General features: G+C 41.0%; 1 protein-coding gene across 1 annotated transcript in view; it reads right to left on the bottom strand.

The window, feature by feature from the left end:
* The window catches only part of LOC122794886 (vomeronasal type-2 receptor 26-like), a 282948-nt gene that overhangs the window by 193235 nt on the left and 66138 nt on the right, over positions 1–23575 (bottom strand). The window contains exon 3 of the mRNA XM_044063485.1: positions 696–819. Within this exon, the coding sequence (XP_043919420.1) occupies positions 696–819 (124 nt within the window). The remainder of the gene's footprint in view (positions 1–695; positions 820–23575) is intronic.

Here is a 23575-nt window from a genome sequence, read left to right as displayed (position 1 = left end):
CCACTATAATGGCAAAATGCATATTCCACTTAAAATTGTCTTTTCGCATTTTTTTTATTTTCGGCACAATCTCATTTGCACTCCACTGTGCTAAGCTTAAACGGCTAAAATCAGCAAAAAAAAAAAACTTTGATTTTTATAATTTTGCAACTCTTTTCCATGTCAGTGGCCATTGGCATGTGTAAGGATTATAATACGTTCTTTACTTTGAGTTGTCATGCCCCCATTTTGATTTTTGCAGAAATGTACATGGTCAGTAACCAAATACATTTCTGCAATTGACACTGTTCTGGCATGGATGCCTGCCTGCTTACTGAATTGCTAATTCATCTCATTTGCAGGGTTTTTACCAGCAAATGAGGTAACATGGTGTCTGTGCCAGAATAGTGCTAGCAAGCTCATGCAGGCCCCCAGACTTATTTACAGAATTGCTCAGTGGCCATATTCCATGCAGAAGCTGCTGCACTATTCTGTCATGGAGAAATCCCTTTATTGAATCCTGGGATGCATTTTATTTTCAGAAGTATAGTTAATTCACATGTAAAATTATTTAAAAAGCCGTGACTCGTCAAATATGCTATAGAAATACTTATGAATGTTTTCTAGTTTTCATTTGGCCTTATATTATAAGGAAAATTACAGAAAAACATTCAGACTTTTCACAATTTACTTTATATGTTTAAAAAATACTTTACCTGTAACATTTGTTATTTTCCCAGTAGAGCAGGGAATACAGTCAAAGCAGCAAACTGGCTGGCCCTTCTTTAGGATTTTCATGTATCCTACAAGGCAGCTTTCACTACAGATGGAGCGTGGAACCTGAAAGGGAGTTCAAAGCAAAAGAACAGTGAGAATACAACTACAAGTGGCTACAAATGCTTCTTTAGTTCCTACAGTTCCCTTGAAGTAGTATGCTGTGATATTCCATAATGAGAAGTATACTGTACTAAATCACAGGAGCCCCATGATGACTAAAAATGTAGTCACTAAAAAGTACATCATTCTGAATTTCATTAGATGTAGTCTGATATTGAAAAAAAACTTTTTTTGATTATTCATGCCCCTGGATTCAATAAACTCTGTGCAGGAATAGTGCTATTCCTGCACAGAGTGGTTCGTGTCCATGTAGCCCTAGCTTTAAAAGCAGCGCGCCTTGCATATTCATGAAGGTGCGCTGCTATTAAGGCTAAATGGACAGGAACAGTGAATGAGTGCAGGGGGCATGATTAAGTAGTGCACGGACATTGAACACACCCCCTGCACTCAGTCCACAGAAACTGAAATGAAATTAAAATGAGCATTTCAGTGTCCACGGACAGTGAAATAGCTAGGGAGCAAGAAACAATGCGGGAGTTGTGTGACAGGTTCTGTCACACACCCCCTGTATTGTAAAAGTGCTGTACGTCCATAGCCATTAACTGTACAGGTTTCTGTAGAATGCCCAGATGCCTGGCTCGCATACATCTCACCCTCCCAGAGCAAAAAAGCAATACAAAACCATAAATAATAGTGGGACAAAGCCACAAAAATAGGGACATGTTTTAAACATTGCACTGACAAACCCGAAAGCTGATAGAATAAAATCTTAACATTAGCACGGACCTCCTGAAGGGTATGAAGACTGTAAGACAAATGTCTGCCATCTGAAAGTGCCATATGGCCATACCCATCAACTGTACAGGTGTCTGCAGAATGCCCAGATGCTTGCCTCACTTACCTGTCAATCTCCTAGAGTAACAAAGCTGTACAAAGGCACAAATAATTAAAAGTAATTTTTCCCTACTAAGGTATTCAAAAAAACAAAACAAAAACAGGCAAATAAACTGAATAAACAAAATGTGCTGGCAGGCAGAGTAAAACAGGCAAAAATCACTCTGGTGATGATAAAACCACAAATATTTTAATGGTAAAATCCACAAATGAACAAGTATAAATGTGAGCGCTTTTGTTAAACAAGCGTTGACTTCATCAGACACCATTCAAATGCAAGACAACCATTATATACATGTCAAAACACTCTAATGGTGTAAAAAAAACGAAGGGAGCTAGCTAAGCAACACTGAGAAAGAACATTAATTAACCTCTTATTGACTGAATTGCAGTTAAAACTAATACAACTTAAATACAACTGAGACTTTTGTGATTAAAAGTTACTAGTCACATACTTGTATCATAAGAAGTTATAAATAGACATAAATAGGAAAAAGGAAGAAAACAGATAAAACCAAGTCATTTTAAATTCACATATAAAAACATTTCTGAAAGCTCAATGCATACAAAAGTGCTTGTACCTAAAAATTGTTTTAGGATAGTTTATTCCTTTCTAGGGCTTTTAATTTCAATACAGGTGCGATAGATGTCCTGTCATTTAAGTTCAATACAGATGAGATAGATGTCCTGTCATTTATTCCGGTCCATCTGTCAGCCTGTAATAAAATTTGCCACCTTAACTCCTTTAACTCTAACTGGAGTCCCCAGGGCTTTTTTCACTTATGTCTACGTGGTCAATTGCCATAAACCTGAAATTGTGGCCAGTATTGTCTTGGGTATGCCTCGCTAATGCGTTATTAATATTACTCTTTCTTATGATATAATTGTGTTCATAGATTATGGCATTAAATTTCCTTTCTGTTTTGCCTAGATAAAATGCTAGGCATTGTCACATGTGGCCATGTAGACCACAGCTTGGAGGGGCAATTGTATTTACCTTTTACATAGTGGTATATGCTATTCACTGTAAATTTGCTACCCAATTTCACCTTGTGGCACCAATTACAAAACTCACATTTATACATCTCAACACGTCCTGTTATAGTGTTGTTAAAACCTTTCCTCAAAAGGTCTTTAAAGTTTGAGCCCCTTCTGTATGTCACTATAGATCTCTCTCCTATTTGTGCCCTGATGTCCAAGTCATCGATTAAAATGTCCCAGTTCTTATGAAAAATAGACATCAAATAATATGAGTTGGAGATGAATGTGAGCACCATAGATCTACAAAAGGAACTCTTTTCCGACATAGGTCTCCCCTCCTCAACTTCGGAGGGACTGCTGTCTAGCATATTTTCTCCAACTGTAGGCTTAAAGTACCCTACTCTTCTTTTACCCATCACTTCCTGCATAAGCTCATTGAGCAAATCTGCTGGATACTCCCTCCTCAAAAACATAGTTTTTAAATTGCCACATTCTGAAAGAAAGTCTTCTTCTCTAGAGATCATGTGGGCTGCTCATACTAGCTGCACTTTAACTACTGACCTCTTTTGGTGTTTGGGGGTGAGAGCTAGTGTAATGCAGGAATGAGTTTGAGTAGATTTCTTTCCTATGAATTCTAGTTGCGTATTTTTCATTATGTGCGTCCTTGTATAGATGGACATCAAGATAATTCATGTAGTCCAGACTGATCACCCAAATGAACTGTAGGAATGTTGTGGTGGTGTTAAGGTAACCTAAAAACTCTTCCAGTTCAACCAGTAACCCATTCCATATCAAACTGATATAATCTTGGTATTTATAATACAGCTTGCCCTGGAGCATCTTCCATCCACTAAGGGCTTCATAGGTGGATCTGAGAGGCTCTTGTGGATTTTGGGAATACCAAAAAATACTGGGATCCTTGAGCTAATGATATTAACGTAATTATGTAAGGAAAGGAAATATTGCCTTCACTACTTTGTAGATACAATGTTAGATCTGAAACTTTATTTCAGAAAGTTGAATTTGAATTTACTTTATGGTACTACCTCTCAAACCAATGTAAGTGAAGACAATATTTTTAAGATTAGTTCTTCTTACAACCCCACTTTGTACCTGAAACTGGCAATGTATGAAAAAGTTTGTGAACTCGATCTGTATAACTTAAACAAGAATAAGTACAGGCCAGTCCAAACACTTCACAATATGAACCAAAATAAACATGATTATTTATTAGTACTACAAGAACATGATGTCAGGGTTATGAAACCTGACAAAGGGGGAGGGGTTGTAATTATGGACTCTTCTACATATATTGATAAAATGATGGCTATTTTAGACACAGAAAATTATATGGAGGTGTCTCTTAACAAACTAAATGCAGCATACAGAAAAATCTATAGCCAACTCACTGACATATTTCTAGAAAGAAAAATTGACCTTTCCTTACAAATTACGTTAATGTCATTAGCTCAAGGATCCCAGTATTTTTTGGTATTCCCAAAATCCACAAGAGCCACTCAGATCCATCTATGAGGCCCTTAGTGGACGGAAGATGCTCCATTACCACTGCCTGTGCCCAACTTTTAGACCATGAGCTGAAGAAAATATTGCATAATGAAAGTCAAATTTGCAAAGACTCCTGGGCTTTTTTAGAACAGGTGAATAAAATTGGTTATGATCCAAGAGACATCATGGTAACAATAGATGTAAAAGAACTGCATATGGTCATCCCACAAGAAACTGGTCTTGAGTGGGTGGGTGACTTATTGTTGTCATATAAAGTAAATTAGGAGAAGATTAATCTAATTTTGGAATTATTAGAAATTGTTTTAAGAAATAACTACTTCTCCTTCAATGGTAGGTATTTTGTGCAGACTATAGGAGTCTCGATGGGTTCAGCTTGTGGTGGGGCATTTGTGAATATGGTAATGGCATATTGGGAAAGGAACTATGTATTTCAGTCTCAATAGTACTCTAAGGTCAAGCTGTATTATAGATACCAAGACAATATCAGTTTGATATGGAATGGGTCACTGGTTGAACTAGAAGAGTTTTTAGGTTACCTTAACACCACCACAACATTCCTGCAGTTCATTTGGGTGATCAGTCTGGGCTACATGAATTATCTTGATGTCCATCTATACAAAGACACACACAATGAAAAATATGCAACTAGAATTCATAGGAAAGAAACCTACTCAAACTCATTCCTGCATTACACTAGCTCTCACCCCCAAGCACCAAAAGAGGTCAGTAGTTAAAGTGCAGCTAGTATGAGCAGCCCGCATGATCTCTAGAGAAGAAGACTTTCTTTCAGAATGTGGCAATTTAAAAACTATGTTTTTGAAGAGGGAGTATCCAGCAGATTTGCTCAATGAGCTTATGCAGGAAGTGATGGGTAAAAGAAGAGTAGGGTACTTTAAGCCTACAGTTGGAGAAAATATGCTAGACAGCAGTCCCTCCGAAGTTGAGGAGGGGAGACCTGTGTTGGAAAAGATTTCCTTTTGTAGATCTATGGTGCTCACATTCAACTCCAACTCATATTATTTGATGTCTATTTTTCATAAGAACTGGGACATTTTAATTGATGATTTGGACATCAGGGCACAAATAGGAGAGAGACCTATAGTGACATGCAGAAGGGGCTCAAACTTGACAGACCTTTTGAGGAAAGGTTTTAACAACTCTATAACAGGAAGTGTATGGATGTATAAACGTGAGTCTTGTAATTGGTGCCACAAGGTGAAATCGGGTAGCAAATTTACAGTGAATGGTATAGACCACTATGTAAAAGGTAAATACAATTGCCTCTCCAAGACTGTGGTCTACATGGCAACATGTGACCAATGCCTAGCATTTTATGTAGGCAAAACAGAAAGGAAATTTAATGCCAGAATCTATGAACACAACTATGCCAAAGGAAAGAATAATATTAATAATGCATTAGGGAGGCATACCCAAGACAATACTGGCCACAATTTCACATTTATGGCAATTGACCACATAGGCATAAGTGAAAAAAAGCCCTGGGGACTCAAGTTAGAGTTAAAGGAGTTAAGGTAGCAAATTTTATTACAGGCTGACAGATGGCCCGGAATAAATGACAGGACATCTATCTCACCTGTATTGCAATTAAAAGCCCTAGAAAGGAATAAAATATCCTAAAACTATTTTTTAAGTACAAGTACTTTTGTATGCATTGAGCTTTCAGAAATGTTTTATATCATGTGAATATTTAATATGTGAATTTAAAATGACTTGGTTTTAAGTTTTTTCTTCCCTTTTCCTATTTATGTCTATTTATAACTTCTTATGATACAAGTATGTGACTAGTAACTTTTAATCACAGAGTCTCAGTTGTATTTAAGTTGTATTAGTTTAACTGTGATTCAGTCACTAAGAGGTTAATTAATGTTCTTTCTTAGTGTTGATTAGCTAGCTCCCCTCCCTTTTTTACCCAGTTATTTTTACATATATATAATGGTTGTCTTGCATTTTAATGGTGTCTGATGAAGTTAACACTTGTTTAATGAAAGCGCTCACTTTTATGCTTGTTCATTTGTGGATTTTACCATTAAAATATTTGAGGTTTTATCATCATCGGAGTAATGTGTGCCTGTGATACTCTGCCTGCCAGCACTTTTCATTTATTCAGTTTGTTTCTTTACTAAGCTATGTTTAAGCACAGCTGACTGGGTGTGCGCATTATGGCCCGCTGCCCAGCATTGCTTAAACACCCCAGAGGAGATAAATAAAAATATACAGCTAAAATCCTACGACCAGGATAGCGTAGTGGTTGGAGTCCTGGCTTTGTATGCATGCGTTCACGATTCAACTACCAAGACAGGCACTTTATTTTTACAAAGGAAAGCAGTGCTAATTTCTTTTCCACAAATGATGTAGTAAGTGATATTTGTCAACCAGGGTAGTGTAGCTGGTCTAAAATGGAAGTGTGAGTGCATATAACATGTGAAACCACCCATGTATACACAAGTGTCTCATACAGTACAGTCACACCTTTTGGTAATGTAAAGACAGCACATATAGGGACGCAATGTAAAGTAAATCATATACACTTACTAAATGAAGTCATTATTTGTAATATATCTAAAAATTAAAAGTGAGCAATGATTAGCAGTGATCAGCTATGCTTAGCTGGTTTAAGCAATGTTTAGACATGAATGCTAAGCTACAGTCAACTCAGCTAAGTGGATTTGCACAGTGTTAAGCAGTGCTCAACAATTTCCCCATTTCCCCTTTAAGCATTGCTAAAACCAGCTTACCGGGTTTGCACACTGCTAAGCTGTGCTCAACATTTTCAAAATTGACCATTGATGGCAAAGGGTGGGAATATGGCCTTATTTAAACCACACAGGTGGGAACACAGCCAGTACCTGTTGTAGTTCAACCTGTGCAGGAACCATGGCTGGCATAGGTGAGGGTTTGGGTTTTAGGATGCAGTGCTGAGGCATCATGGTGTCCAGGGTTATGGCTGGACTCCTCATAAGTAACCATGACTAGCGACTGCTGTAGAACCGGTAGCAGGGCTCACAATAAAAGCAGAGGCCTGGGACCATCTCACTCATGATCTCACCAGTGCTGCTGGCATCCATCAAACTGGTGATCAGGTCCGGCAACACTATGCCAACCTAAAGCAGAGGAAGGGGGAGCTCTTGGACCAGTGGATCCATGATGCCAGGGGCCACCATGCTCTAGCAGTTTGTAACTATCACAGATTTAGGTGTACCAAATTCTAGCCTGAGGATGCGATAGACAGGTATGCATAATGTTTGTTTTTCTCCCCTACTGCTGCATCAGGGAAGACTAGTAACATCCAAGCCAATGCCGACAGACTGCTGAGGCTGCACCGACAGGCTGGTGAGTAAAAATCTATTTTGCAGTATATTGTGCAAATAACTAAGAAGGAGTACATTGTGTAGTGCTAGTAGGTATACTGTAACTGTGTTAACTGTATAAAGTATGGCTGACTAATATTGATCTAAAATAAACGTCTATAACACAAACTGTTGTGTTTACTCTGGTATGTTGTTGTAGACTAAGAATGGAGCTGTGAAACAAGGTATAAATGCCCTGTGTTAACCTTTGCTTTCCAGATTGTAGTAATTTAAAGGATTAATACACAGTACACTATCTGTCCTGCATGCATTACAGGACTACAAGCTCAGACTGTCTAACCAAGAGACTAATAGGCAGAAACCAGTGAAACAAGAAAAAGCAGCTCCCCAGTAGCTCAGTGTGATGAGAAATAGTTATTTGTAATTTTGCACACCCAGAAATGGTTTGAATCTATGGAGTGGTACTAAGATGTGTGCATATCTACACACAAGGAATCAGGAATACATGTAAAACAGTCATGTAGTGTTAACAGATATTTTCTCCACAAGTTTTATAGGTAAGGAAATGTTGGTAGTAGCTGTATGAAGGGTATACTAATAAAATGTGTACAACTGTTCAACTGTCCCACCACATGCCTGAAAATGACAGCAGGATAGGTACATACAACATGCACACTTCCCGATACATGTCTCTCAAATGTCACATTGTCATGGCTAGTGGTCACTGCTGCCAATAACCCTGAACACAGAGAGGAAACCAGTTGAAGTATGCCAGTAGCACACTCACATAGCAGTTCAGGGTACCCCTCCTTTGCCAGATATGTAACCCTGACATGTATGAGTCCCCTCTAGTCTTGTACTCAGAGTTGTCACAGTTTTCCCCATATTATTCCAGGCTGACAGTTTAATAGGCATGTTTGTGATACAGAAGCTATGGGCCAAAGGTAGATGTAAAGTGAGGGCAGACCTATAGAGTATTGAGCAGTACTGTTGTGGAAAACAGAAGCATAAACAGTTGTTAATGGACTTGTTGTCTCTCCACCCACCAATCATCTGCATCAATAATTATTATTCATATACTACGGGTATGTTGTTTTCCAAACCTAATATTGGGACTTGTGTTCTATTATTGTTCATATATTTAATTGGTTGCATGTTAACATACCTTGTTCAAATACCATTGTTTGTGGTCTGTTGTCATCAATGTTACTAGCATGCTGTTGTTCCATTTATGCATGTGTTCTGTTTGCTATGCAACTGTTTCAAATCTGCTTTATGGGATTAATTGGAACACCCACGCATGCTGTTATATCTAATCTTGAAATGCATTGCTCATGACTAACCAACATATTTTGTCAAACCTCAGCACCATAGCATGTTTGGGACGGCAGATCCTGGCAGATCTGCCAGTCCCACCTCATCTAGCCATCACAGCAGTACTCAGCATGTCTGGGACTCAAACCGGGACTTCCTCTTATGTTGGTCCTGCACCACATTTGGGTGGAACCACCTCAGGGGACGGGGCCCATCCCCCCCTGGGAGCGGGTACAGACAGGAGCCTGTCACCCACAGTCATATCCGGGGTTTGGTGTGCACCACCATCCAAGCAAGGTTGGGTGGGCAGATGTGCCAGATTGAAGGCTGCCTGGTGTACCTTGAGGGGCAGGCCACCCCTCCTGTCCAGCCCCCAGCACAGCCATCTTTGGGGCAGTGAAGGTGCAGTGGTCACTGCCCATGGGTGGGGACCTCAGTCCCACTGTATCCATCTGGGGGCTCATGGGGTTCAGATTCCCAACCACCCTCCCTGTCAAAGGGGTTTACCCCCTCATGTGTCATATAACACCCCTGTCTGCTGTCTTGTCTGTCTGTAAATGCAACCTATCCTACCCATACTACCTCCCCAAACATACCTACAGCCCTCCACCACAATCCCATTCTCACCTTAGCAAAAAGGGCATCTGTCCCACAAAAAAAAAAAATTGCCCCATACATAGCTCTACATTTTGGTCCCATGTACAGTGAAACTTCTGCAAATGTCTTTCACCAACACCCCTCCCTGTGAGGTGTGAGGCTGTAAATTCCAAATTCTACCCATTATTCAAAGCTGTTGTTGCAGAAGAAATGTGGAGCTATGGTCCTTCCCTACACCTATACTGCACATCTCTAGCTGGTTTTCCTAATGTTTTACCCCCTGCTTTCCCCCATTTCACCACTTTCCTATCACCCTATTTTCTTTTCTTTAATGAAAATTAGCATGGGTGTAAGTGGGAGTAAGCGGTGCTAAGGGAAGCTAAGAGGACTTAACCGTCTGTTAGCGTCACTTAGCTCCATGCAAAACCACACAAACCCACTTGGAAGTGCCTTAACCACTCTGTCTCCACCAGCCCTTTTTCTGCCCGGCAAAAAAATAATTTGCCCTGCCAAGTTTCAAACCCAGGAAGCCATGCACTACAATCACAACAACATATCACTACACCATCTGAGCTGTAGGACTCTGTAATGCTTTTACAAATATATCATGCATTCTGGTCATTTAACATTAATGAAAAAAGTCATCATTTCTAATTCTGAAACCCAGGACACTGTGCACTACAATCATAGCAACATATCTCTACACCATCTGAGCTGTAGGAATTTGCAATGTTTTTACAAAGTTATCATGCACAACAGTCATTTAACATGAGGGGAAATTATATATCCATAGTACTTATATATATATATATATATATATATATATATATATATATATATATATATATATATATATATATATATATATATATATGTATATATATCTATATCTATCTATATTTATCTCTCTCTCTCTCTCTGTATATATATATATATATATATATATATATATATATATGTTTTTATAGATAGATAACCAACCTCTTACTGCAAGACAGCTGCAAAAAGCCCGACAAAGTGAGGGGATAAAGGGCAAACAATAGTGACATCTTTGAAATATGGTTGTCATACGCGTAAATGTCTGCTAGAGTGGCATGGTTTGCTTTAACATACAATTTCAGATAGATTCCAGATCTGAAACACAAATGAATGTCATTATTAACTGATGTCAATTTTCACATCATCCCAGTGATTTCTTAGAAACCCACAAATGTTATGGGCAACCGACTAAACATATGAGCCATGCATCTGGGCAGTGTCTAGCATCTGGACAGTGGAGAGTTATGACTGCAGTATTGTAACAGAATGGAAAAAACCATGACAGCTGCCAACCATGTCACCCAGCACCTTATGAACCACAGTAAGACCAACACAACACTATCCCAAATCAGCTCTGGGCAATTAACTATGTATATCCAAATATATCATGAGCTACAGGGATGGAACTGTAGGAAAAAGCAGATAGTGGTGCAAAAATGTCCACCCACAACCATTTGCACCACAGTCACAGCAACATACCAGTACCCCAAATGAACTCTAGAGTAGAACGACTGTTTGAACAAACATATCCTGATTGCCAATCATACACTACACTGACATATACTGGCCCAACTCACAGTATACTGGGAGTCCTGAGGTGTTATAGGACATTTCTCAGTCTGCCCCTACAAACATACACACCTGATAGACCACCAACAGCCGTAACAGCATGCACAGTCAGATAGAAAAAGGATCTATGAAACTCACATCTGCTACTCTCCCTACTCAGCCCAACAAACATCTAAACGCAACACTGCTACACAATCTTGGCAGTCTGTTCACAATGGCCAGATATACATAACTCTCATATGTACAGATTTCCACAGAATGTCCAAGGTGTGAGACCATAGACATGGTCACTGCCAGATACCACTTCCAGGAGTCTGCTAAGTCAATGGGATGATACCTGGACTGCAGTCACTAAATAATGATATAACATACCTCTGAACCTCTTACTGCAAGACATATGGACAAAGCATGACATATTTGGGGGCCAGGGGCCAGAAAGATGGACATATCTCACATAATAGTGTCACAAACTGAAAGAGCTGTTGGTGTCACAGGCGTTGTTGTAACATAACATCCATGAAGGATATGCTGTCTGAAACACCAATGGATGTCAATACTTACTGACTATAATCCTAACATTATCCTACTGATTCACCAAAAACAGACATCTGAGGAACAGACCAAACATAACAGGCAATCCTCTAGGCAGTCTTTGGACATCAGGTCAGTTGAAAGGTATGTCAGAGACATATCACTGTCAGACATCACGTTATGCAGGAAATGCATGTCCAGATGAACCCTGCTAATCTAGCAACCCTCTATGTGTATAACAGCACTACTGACTTACAATCTGTACCCAATTCTGGAGATTTGTCCCCCATGTTGTTGGGCTGTCTCCAGATGTCTTGTCCTGAGAGGTATTCCCACCTACAGTCTGTTAAGCTGTAGCGCCCACACCTCCATAATGACCTCCACACAGGCAAGGAAAAGGGGCAAGGCCCACATAAAGGGAATAATTATAGCACTGTGTTGTTATGGCATTGGCAAATGGAAAGACAACACAGCTGCTCTGGATGCAAGCAGCAAGTGGGAGACACCGACTGGTGCACATGCCATTACCTGCTCATGAGCAGTACCTACAAAAGGCAAGCTGCTGCCTATGCATCACAGGACACAACCCATCTACACAAAGACAGACTGCGACTACAGAAACCCAACCATTTGCATTGTTGTGAGGAAACGCCACAGCACTATAACAGGTATGTCAATCACGTAAGCTTGTAATGGAATGCAGAAGGGGGATGCAATGATGTAAAATAGGACATTAAACTCTACGTCACAACAAAACCTGCTGGACTCACATCTTGCTATCCAGCACCTATGGCCATTCCTGCTTGCCCTGTCTGCATTGACATGGAGAACATCTCTGGATCTCTGAGTCACCCCATCAAAGGTCACCTCATGTATAACTACTACTGGAGTGTCTGTTGTCCAATACTGAGTGTGTCACTGCTAATCCAGCTACATGGGATGTTGTAATTATTCATATGTCAGCTGTGAATGCTACTTTGATACATATGCTTGTCTTATAAATGTAAGAGACATATATAGGGTATGTGCATACTGCACAACTGGTGCAGATGTGTGTGTTGAACTGTATATTATATATTGAGCCCATACCTGATAACTGCCCAGAGTTTTGCAGATTGACCACGTCTGCCTCATATTTGTAGTGCCTCAGACAGTTGTGTATTGTCTGGCACATCACTGGCAACCCATTAAAGACTGAAGTCATAACATATTAGCATACATTTGATTCTCAGATGTCATATCCTGCAGAATAAACCTGTAAATGCAACGCCATCTTTACTGGCAACTAAGTGTGTTTCAGCTAGATTCATAAAGTGACACTATATACACTGGCCTTTGTCCACCACTGATGTCTGTCTTTGTGCAGATGTCTTACTCTAACAGGAGCTAGGTGTCTTACCATGAAACACATGTCAATGCAAGCATACCTTGTCCTATAGGATCCCAACATTTGTGCAATCACTGACACCTGCTGTGTAGCTGTGGAGAGCACACCAACCTTGCCAGGTCACTCATCCCATCATACGTTTAGATTCCAAATGGAGGTCTGCAAAGCCACAGGAGATGGAGTGTTGAACATTAGCATACACATCTCCAGGCTGGCTAAAAAATATGATGCATGGGTGACATCCCGAGTGAAGTTAACAGTTGAAAAAACACCTACTCACATCATAGCTAGTTACAGACCTCCAACCATGACTATGGGCACCCACCACACCTATTTGGACCTGCTGGAATCTGTCAGGATTCAATCATCTACCTTGCTCTTGGGTGACTTCAAATACCCAACCATAGTGTGCATGACCTACGCCACCTGAACATGAATGCACAGAGATTCCTCAGCTTTGTCAATGGCAATGCAGTGGATCAGCTGGTCAACACTCCTGCGACAGGTGGGAATCTCATATATCTGGTTCTAACCAACATGAGTAGTCACTGTAGCATTCCTACAGTGGCATCGTCCTTGGTAATATCTGACCACATAGCCATCACTGTTCAGGTCACCATCTCCCCTCCCCCCATTACAGTGTCAAACAGAATGAACTGTACAATAATAACTATAAATCTGTTCAGAGCAGATAGAAGTAGCTGTACAGCCAATGTCCCATTTGTTGCAACTAGTAGCAGTGTCCAGGTTCACACCACAACATTATCTGGGCACCTACATAGCTGTATGGACACAGCAATACCTGACAGTACAACATCATCTCCCTCATGGTAGGGTAAATGCCTGTGGTGGACAGCAGCAATACACAAATACTATAACAGGTGGAAACAATTGCTGAATGGGCCAAGAAGAAACAGGTGACTTATTGGAAGCAATGTCACCTTGGTCTGCACAAGCAAATAAGGTCACAGATGATGTACCCTAAGGCTGTCTTTGATTGCAAATTGGACACATCCACCAAGGCCAATCACTGGACCTTCCACACATGTGTCTGCAATTCCAGAGGCAACACACAAATCTGCTCTGTAGTGGTGGTCAATAACACCACATACACATATGGCATAGATATAGGCAACCGGCTGCAGACAGGTGAAATGTAAACATCACCCTCCTGTCGACCCATTGGTACACATGTGCATGTACAGCACCTGCCCCCCCATCTCTCATCCTCCGGAAGCAGGTCCATAATGCATTCTCAATGGCAACACACAGAGGTCTCCATATGCCTGATACCATCCCTGGCTGCATCCTACATGAACACAGGCACGGACTCTTAGATCCATTCTGCACTGTAGTCAACCACAGCCTGTGCACCAATGCCATCCCCTCTGCACAGAGGGCAGCCACTGTCATCCTTACACACAAAGGCAGAGCAATCCACTGATCCAGCCAGTATTATTCACATCAGCCTAACTAGCCTGCTCTCCATGAGCATGGAAGGCAATATCAAGGACATTATGAACTGGGACATCGGCAACATCAAAATGCCTGGGCCCACACACCATGGTATTGTTAAAGGGATATCAGGCCTGTTAAACCTAGTCGACCTCTCTGAAGTGGTGAACAAGCACAGGGACGAGGTGAAGATGGAGAACAATGCCTACCTTCGCCTAGCCCAGTCTTCTCACACTAATCCCCAGGCAGACAGGATACATATGCCTACACAGCTAGGCACCAACCTGTAGGTTACCAGATGGGTAGCTAACTGGCCCAATGATAGTACCCACTCAGTCAAAGTAGTGGAAGTACCTCTAGTTGTAGATTCTTCCACAATGGTGTACCCCAAGGATTGGTCTGGGGGCCTCTACTGTTTAGGATATACATAACTGAGGTACAGGACAAAAGCAGTGGTCTGTGTCTGAATAGGTGTACAGATGCTTGCAAGCTGGCCACTGTCTTACATTCCTTTACTGATGTGAGCATCCTCCAAGAGGCACTCACCCAATTGCTGACTGGTGCATAAAGCATTACCACATACTCAATCCCAGGACAGGCATCATTCCCCCTGCTGTGGCAGATGTCATCCACACTAAGTATGACAGTAATAATGTACTGAGCATGCAATCAGGTGTGAGGTGACTTGTGCATTGAAGTTTCTAGCAACCTAACAGTATCCCACTATGTGGGCACCATTGTATGGAAGGCCATCTACATGGCCCACCTCACAAATATGGGTATGTCATCCAGGAACCGGGAGGCCAGAACATCCCTGTACTCCACCCTTACCAGACACACTACCAAGTACAATGGCTCCTTTGGCATGCACATTGCCAAGCAAATGCAGCAGTTGCAGAGACCACAGTGGTTCCTGACCAGGCAATTCCAGGATCTGCAACACCCACCCTACATAAGTAGGCTGAAAGCCCTGTCCCTGCACTCAGTCTCATACAGACTGATCATAGATGACCTGTGTCTGGCATACAAGGCCATATCCAAACCAGCCTTGATGGCATTTCTGCATATCTGTAAGACATATTGCACTCATGCATCACACACACATGGCCCTCACCTGGTCTGTGACATGTATAATGCTTGTTGGCCAGATAGTGTGGTGTCCCACACATACCACTGTCTGTAAAATACACTCCCTCTCCATGTCTAGCAGAGTCTGTGTATAGCCCCTCTGGAAGAGGAAGTTAAATGACTGCATGGGAAACAGATGAGACACCACTGGGATCCTGCATGTGTCCCAGATAGACAGGGGAAACAGGTGCTGGCTTAGAAGGGGAATGGATGAAAGTCTGGGCCAGGCTTATGAGGGCATCAGGGCCAATATCTTGGTGTCATCTTATGAGGCTATGCACTTATACATGTGTCCTGTACGTATTGCAGACTGTCCTGCAATGTTGTGTGAAATGAATCCATGTGTCTGAACTGTGTATGTACTGCAGTGATAGTGTATAATCTTGTCCCCTCATCAGTTATCATCACGTATCATTACACCTTGGCAGTGTGTGTGGTCTGTATAGCAGTAAGTCAGCTCTTACAATACGTGCATATGCACTTGGTGACACTGTATAGCTCACTCTAATAGCCTTGGTCTTGACCACAATTGCCATTCTGCTACTAGGCCAATCACACAGTAGGACTTTCACCCTTTGTTGTGGGCTGGGCAGTAGCAGTGGCAGAGATGGACTGCGGCAGGCAGAACTACCGTAAGGTCTGCCCTGAAAGGCCCATAGGTGTCACAGATGTGCCAGTCTGTACCAGGAGTGTGTGAGTGTGTGTGTGTGTGTGTGTGTGTGTGTGTGTGTGTGTGTGTGTGTGTGTGTGTGTGTGTGTGTGTGTGTGTGTGTGTGTGTGGGTGCTTGTGTGCGTGTGCATGTGTGTGGGTGCGTGGATGCGTGTGTGTGTGTGTGTGTGTGTGTGTGTGTGTGTGTGTGTGTGTGTGTGTGTGTGTGTGTGTGTGTGTGTGTGTGTGTGTGTGTGTGTGTGTGTGTGTGTACCGTACCACATGAAAGAAAGGCAAGGAAATCCACTATCAGGACATATAATTCTTTATTACAACCGTTCTGGTACCTCGACTTTTTGCCTTCTCCTGGAACATTTACAGCTTCCCAGTATGTCCCTTTATATACCATTTAACACAAAGGGTTGGAAGATTGTTAATTTTTTAGTATTATTGCACACCCCACGTCTTCAGGTGGTAATTTTAAACATCAGTTGAATAAACTGGAAAGTCGAATGATTATTAATTTTCATACATTATATCCCCAGGGAATGAATTTGGAAAACAATCTCAATATTTGATAGAGCTTAATAATTGATTTGAATCATTATTATTAAAGGCTAAAAAATCATGTTCAGAAAATCAAGTTAAAAAATCAAGTTTAAAAGTATGTATAATAATGTGTTAAGAATTCATATTTAGTGTGTGTATTAATTTATGATGTATTAAAATTGAATGTATTTAAATGTGGAAATATTTGATATGGATGTACATAATTTTGCATAGATATATTTCTTATTTATGCATTTATAGATATTTATTTATATACTATATAAAACAGCTGACAAGGGAGGTAACTGGGTGGTTATGAATGTATTGCAATATGAGGAAATGGTTTCTAACATAATATCAGAAGAGGGATATTATGTTGAATTGCAACACAACCCGTTACACAGATTTAAAACTGAGTTACAAGATATTTTGGATAGTGGTGAAAGGCTTGGGTTTTTGAAATGTAGTGATGTACAAAAAATGATGGTTAAAACACCCAGACATCCATTCATGTATGCAACTCCTAAAGTTCATAAAAGCATGTCAAAACCTCCTGGAAGACCTATTATTTCTGGGGTGGGTTCTTTTCCTGAAAATGTTAATATATTTTTGGATTAACTGTAACCTGTGGAATTTGTTTAACTTGCTTACTTATGTAATCTCTGTAAATAGTCTGTTTGTAATATTTAATGCTGGTATTATGCAATGCTGTATCTGCTTACTCTTGGAGCTTTTCTCCCCGGGCCTCCACTGAAAGTGGACATGCATCCAGTCGGACTATCCTGGTCAACAAATGTAAAATAAAAATAAAAATAAAATAAATTTTCACTTTAAAAAACAGTTGGCCACAATTCCATCACATGTTAGGAACACCCAACAAGTTTGTCAGGAACTGTTAAATTTGAAATGGGAAGATGACTACTTCTGGGCAACAGTAGATGTTAATGCATTATATTCTAACATTAACAAAAGATGAGGTATGGAAGCAACGGCCAAAAAACTGGGTGAAGGGCCATGTTCTACATTTCTTTTGAACTTGATTGAATATTGTCTTACACACAATTATTTCACATGGAAAAACAAATTCTTCCTGCAAACTAGGGGTGCTGCAATGGGGGCGGCTTTTGCCCCTTTGTATGCCATAGTCTATATGGGAGAATTTGAAAATCAGTTTATGTTACGACAGGATTACTTTATGAGAAGTGTAGTATACTACAAGAGGTACATAGATGATTTACTATTTATATGTAAAGGTGAACTGGCAGAATTTGTAAATTTTATGGGAACAATAATTCACATGAGTTGAAATTCACTTGGGAAATTGGTGGGGATAGCATTTCATTTTTGGATGTCACTTTTTATGTTGATGAAACAAAAAGGGTACAATATAAGCCTTACAGGAAGCCCACTGCAGTTGATTTCTTATATGCAACCAGTATGCATCCCCCTCATTTGGTTAGTTCACTGCCTTATGGTGAATTTAAGAGAATTTTTACCAACACTTCTGAAATAAATTTAAAAGAAAAGAATTTGGAAGATACATTCACCAGGTTACAGAAAAGAGGGTACAGTAAACATATATTGCTAAAGGCTAGAAACAAAGTCATGAACACTGGTGTTATGAGAGGTAAGAATGAATGTTATTCACATGGCAGTGGAACTAGAAACATTGAGCAGTATGAAAGGATGGAAGAAAGGTTATTTTTTGTTGCTAGATATTCCAATTTTTTTATCTATTTTGGGGAACATAGCTAGGCAAGCTTGGGAAACAGTGATTCATGATACTTCCATTGGATGTTTGTTTCCAAAGCATGTAACTTTTTCCTATGGCAGATATTGTAATATAAAAGAATTATTAAACAAAAAAGATTCAAAATCTAGACATTTTTATGCCATGGGGGAAGAGAGTAGGATCATATGGTTGTGGAAAATGTTTAGTTTGTCATAGGGTTAAAAACATAGATGGCACCAAGATTAATGGCAGACTTTATAGGGCAAATGAATATTACAACTGCGATAGTTGTGGTGTGATTTATATTATAGGGTGTAATTGTGGCCCTACTTTTTGGTATATTGGTCAAACCACGAGGAAGGTTAAGGTGCACATCATGGAACATCTAAGTGATGTGAAAAGGAAAAAACTTGAAAGTCCAGTGGCTATGCACTTCCTGTTAAAAAATGTTGGAAGATAGTTTCGTTTTTAGTATTCTCACACACCCCACATCTTCAGATGGTAATTTTAAACATCAGTTGAACAAACTGGAAAGTCGAATGATTACTCATTTTTATGCATTATATCCCCAGGGAATGAATTTGGAAAACAATCTTAATATTTGATACAGCTTAATAATGCATTTGAATCGTTGTCATTAAAGGTTAAAAAATCAAGTTCAGAAACTCAAGTTAAAAATCAAGTTTAAAAGTATGTATAATAATGTGTTAAAATTCATATTTAGTGTGTGTGTATTAATTTATGATGTATTAAAATTTAATGTATTTAAATGGAGAAATATTTGATATGGATGCACATAATTTTGCATAGATATATTTCTTATTTATGCATTTATAGATATTTATTTATATAACAAAGGTATTACAGTTGTATTTAAATATTATCATGAATGAATTTGTAGCCAACGGGGGTATTGTTTATAGGTTGAATAATATTTCCTTTCAGAGTGTTTGTAACTTTTTCAAGAAAACTGGTTGTATGATGAAGTATTTACTTAATTATGTAATTAATGTAATTAGGAAAGCTTAATTGACTTATTGTTGGTTTAAAAATGGTATATAAAGGGACATACTGGGAAGCTGTAAATGTTCCAGCAGAAGGTGAAAAGCCAAGCTACCAGAATGGTTGTAATAAAGAATTATATGTCCTGATAGTGGATTTCCTTGCCTTTCTTTAGTGTGGTATGAAGAGTTGGTCCATTTATGTTTTTGTGAGGTGAGTGTACCAGCCAACCTTATAGACAGACATTTATTTACATATGTTGTCTTCCCCTTACAAGTGGCGATGGGGGTCATGGTCCCTCATGCATGGAACCTGATGTCAGAGTCTCTACGGACACTGACAATGATGATAATCATAGTAAGGCACAGGTGGGGTTCTCAGGGGCTGAATCTGTGCCATCATTTGGCATCCGACTGTTGTCCACAACATCCCTGCACACAGTCATAATGCCTACACATACCCCATCACCAGTGGCCACAGATAATGGACAGTTGGTGGGTGATGACATGGAACAGGTTAGTGTGGTGACTATGGCAAGTGTGAGTGTAGACACTTGCCATAGCTGAAGTACTGGCAAGGTCCCACACAGGTGGATGGACTGGGGTGCTCGCAGGAGGACTGCTACCCATCCAGCCCCTGTCACAGTTCCTACAGCAGGTGTCACTAGATGCATGTTTTGAGCCATCATGGAGGCACAGGCATGTAGTGACTGCAACATCAGACAAATACTTAGGGTCTTGCATGCACATCTCCCTGGTGTCCGTGGCGACCTACATGACCTTGTTGAGGCCACACGTGAGAATACTGAGGTCATTAATAGATGGTGGGGTGAGACTGTGGCACTCTTCGACTGTGCAATGTCTGTGCTGGGGTGTGTGGTGGGAGATGTGTGGCAGCCACATGGATGTAGGTCAGCACCCATGAACATCTGAGGTCTACAGGGCTGTGCACCTTCACACTCCTGTAGTGGCAGTACCACCAGCATTGCCAAAGGGGGGGTTGCTGTCCACACCACAACCCAGCAGGTCATTGGCATGATCCAGCAGACAGCAGTCACCATCAGGGATTAGTACTGCATCTGGCCTTGGGCCTGGTGGTGCCAGTGAGACCCCTGGCAAGATCAGTTCATGTGTCTGTGGCCGGAGATGATGCACTGTACACCCTGCCATGTACAATCCACAGATCTCCAACATACCTCTGTGTAGGGCAGCCACATGGTGTGACTGTGTGCATACAGACACACACACATCACCATCACAGCCAGGTCACTTCTAGACACACACACATACCACCCCTGCATGGCTGATTCACAGAACACCCATCCAAACACATACACATGATGTCAATCATATGGCCCAGCCTAGGCCTCTGGCAAACCCACACAACATCCTGTTCATATGATGATATCTGTGCCATATCCCTGTCATCCATACCACTGATGCAGGGACATGCTAATATTGTTCTGATGCACAGGGTGAATTAAGTACAGTTTAACTATGTAATGCTGTGTAAGGTGCTGTCAGCTGGCATTTCTAATGGGTACACTGCTGAGTATGTGTACCTTTTCAGCCATGATGCATAATTGGTGTTAGTAATGCTGACTGAATGTAGTCTCACATGCTGTATTCTGTTTGTGTTCTAGGTGTCTCTGTGTCAGTAGGATGTGGCCCTGCAGACATTGCCAATGATGGGTATGTCAGAGTGTTAGTGCATCAACCATGTCATAGCTGAGGTACAGCTGTATATGTTCACTTTTACCAGGTCTGTGTAACGGTTATTACATCTGGCACAGAGCTTATAGGGCTGAGGGGTGTACACAGGTAAGTCTATGGTGCTTGATACCAGCAGCTCTTGTAAAGCGGACAATGGTAAGTGTAGTGGGTGCAGCACACCTCAGATTGATAAAACCCACACCCCCAAAGGATATTGTGTTAACCAAACACACAGAGAATGCTGTTCCCATACACACACAGTCACACACACACACACACACACACACACACACAGGATCACAGTTGCCAGTGTTTGGTTTGGAACCCCTACCCATCTAGTTAGTGGTTGTACAGTGTTATGTGGTTATTGCAGGTGGCACAGAACTAATAGTGTGATGAGTGTTCCAAGGTACCTGTACAGTGAATAACATCATGTGCCCTTGTGAGGTATAGCAATGGGGGGTGTACTGGGTGGGAAGGTATTCATAATACTGTCCCCTATGAGTCTACACACTCACAAACACTGCTATATATACCAATGCACACACACATATTTGCCAGTACTGACATTAACAGCCCTGCCTATCATGTTATTCATTCCATACTGTTACATAGTTGTTGCATGTGGCACAGGTCTTATAGGGCTGAAGAGTGTCTACAGATACCTCTATGTTAGATGTGAACAGTGGGCTTCATAAAGTGGACCTTGGAATGTGTACTGGGAGTACCATGGCCTAAAATTGTAAACCACGGCCACACAATGGATATAGTTCTCACTCAAACACACACAGGACATTTTTTTTCGCACACACATTTGCCAGGACTGAGATTAGAGCCCCTACCTATCTAGTTATTGCTATTACAGTGTTATGAATTTCTCACATACACCATGATGCTTACAGGGTGAAGTGTGTCCCAAGGTAATTCTAAGGTGAACAACATCACCAGGCCTTGTATAGTGTGGCAATGATAGGTGCACTGGATGAGAATGGACTCAAAATACATTAACCTACTGTTATACACACTTACAAACATAAATACACTCATACACTCGTTTGCCAAGTCCAAGATTAGCAGCCCTGCCTATCTTGTTAGTCAGTCTATACTGTTACATAGTTCCTGCTGTTAGTCAGTCTATACTGTTACATAGTTCCTGCACATGGCATGGGGCTTATTTGGCTGAAGAGTGTCAACAGATACCTCTGTGGTTGATGAAGACAGCTTGCCTTGTAAAGTGGACCTTGGAGCATGTACTGGGTGTGACATGGTCTAAAAATATAAATCCTACCCCCAATGGATATAGTTCTCACTCAAACACATACATAGGATAACATTCTCACATGCACACACACACACACACACACACACACACACACACACACACACACACACACACACACACACACACACACACACACACACACACACACACACATGTGCATTTGTCAGGATGGAGATTAGGTCCTCTACTTACCTAGTTATTGCTACTACAGTGTTATGCATTTATTGCACGCGCCACAAAGCTTATATGGTGAAGAGTGTCCCATGGTTCATCTAAGGTGAACAACATCACAAGCCATTGTAAAGAATTGTAATGGGCAGTGTACTGGGAGAGTGAGGCCTCAAAATGCTGTATCTTACAAATATGCACACGTACAAACACTTACACAACACACACACACACACACACACACACACACACACACACACACACACACACACACACACACACACACACACACACACACACACATTTGCCAGGACTCAGATTAGAAACCCTACCTATCTAGTTATTAGCATTATACTGTTATGCAGGTACCACACACACTACGGGGCTTGTAAGCTGAAGAGTGTCCCAAGGTACCTATAAAGTGAATAACATCACCAGCCCTTGTAATGTATGGCAATGGGAGATGTACTGGGTGATCAGGGCCTCAAACTGCTTTCACCTACATGTTTTCACACTCACAAACACTTTTGTACATGCTAAGGCACACACACACACACGTATGTCAGTACTGAGATCCATAGGTTCATAGGTGTGTATTAGTCAAATGGCCATGGAGTCTTTACAAGCCTAGGCCATAGGATTACCCTGGCACTGTGCCACCTGACGTTACTCCCCAGTGTTTCTATTGAGTATAGCCACTGGAGTAATCCCCAGGGTGAGATTTCAATTCCCCATCCACTCATCCAGGATTTCTCTTGCAGACGGCCAGTGAGGTGCTCTGCTTGACATGTATGTGAAGTTTATTCCATAGCGTGGCCAGTCTCTGGGTTATGAACCTGTTCCTCCAGCATGTTCTGTTGATTGTGGAAATGAGGTTGAGGGCTCTGGGGCATGTGGTGGAGAGGGATTGGGTT

Source organism: Protopterus annectens, chromosome 2.part1 (assembly GCF_019279795.1).
Source record: "Protopterus annectens isolate FY-2018-M chromosome 2.part1, PAN1.0, whole genome shotgun sequence".
Classification (NCBI taxonomy): Eukaryota; Metazoa; Chordata; order Ceratodontiformes; family Protopteridae; genus Protopterus; species Protopterus annectens.
This window is presented reverse-complemented; position numbering and strand designations above follow the sequence as displayed.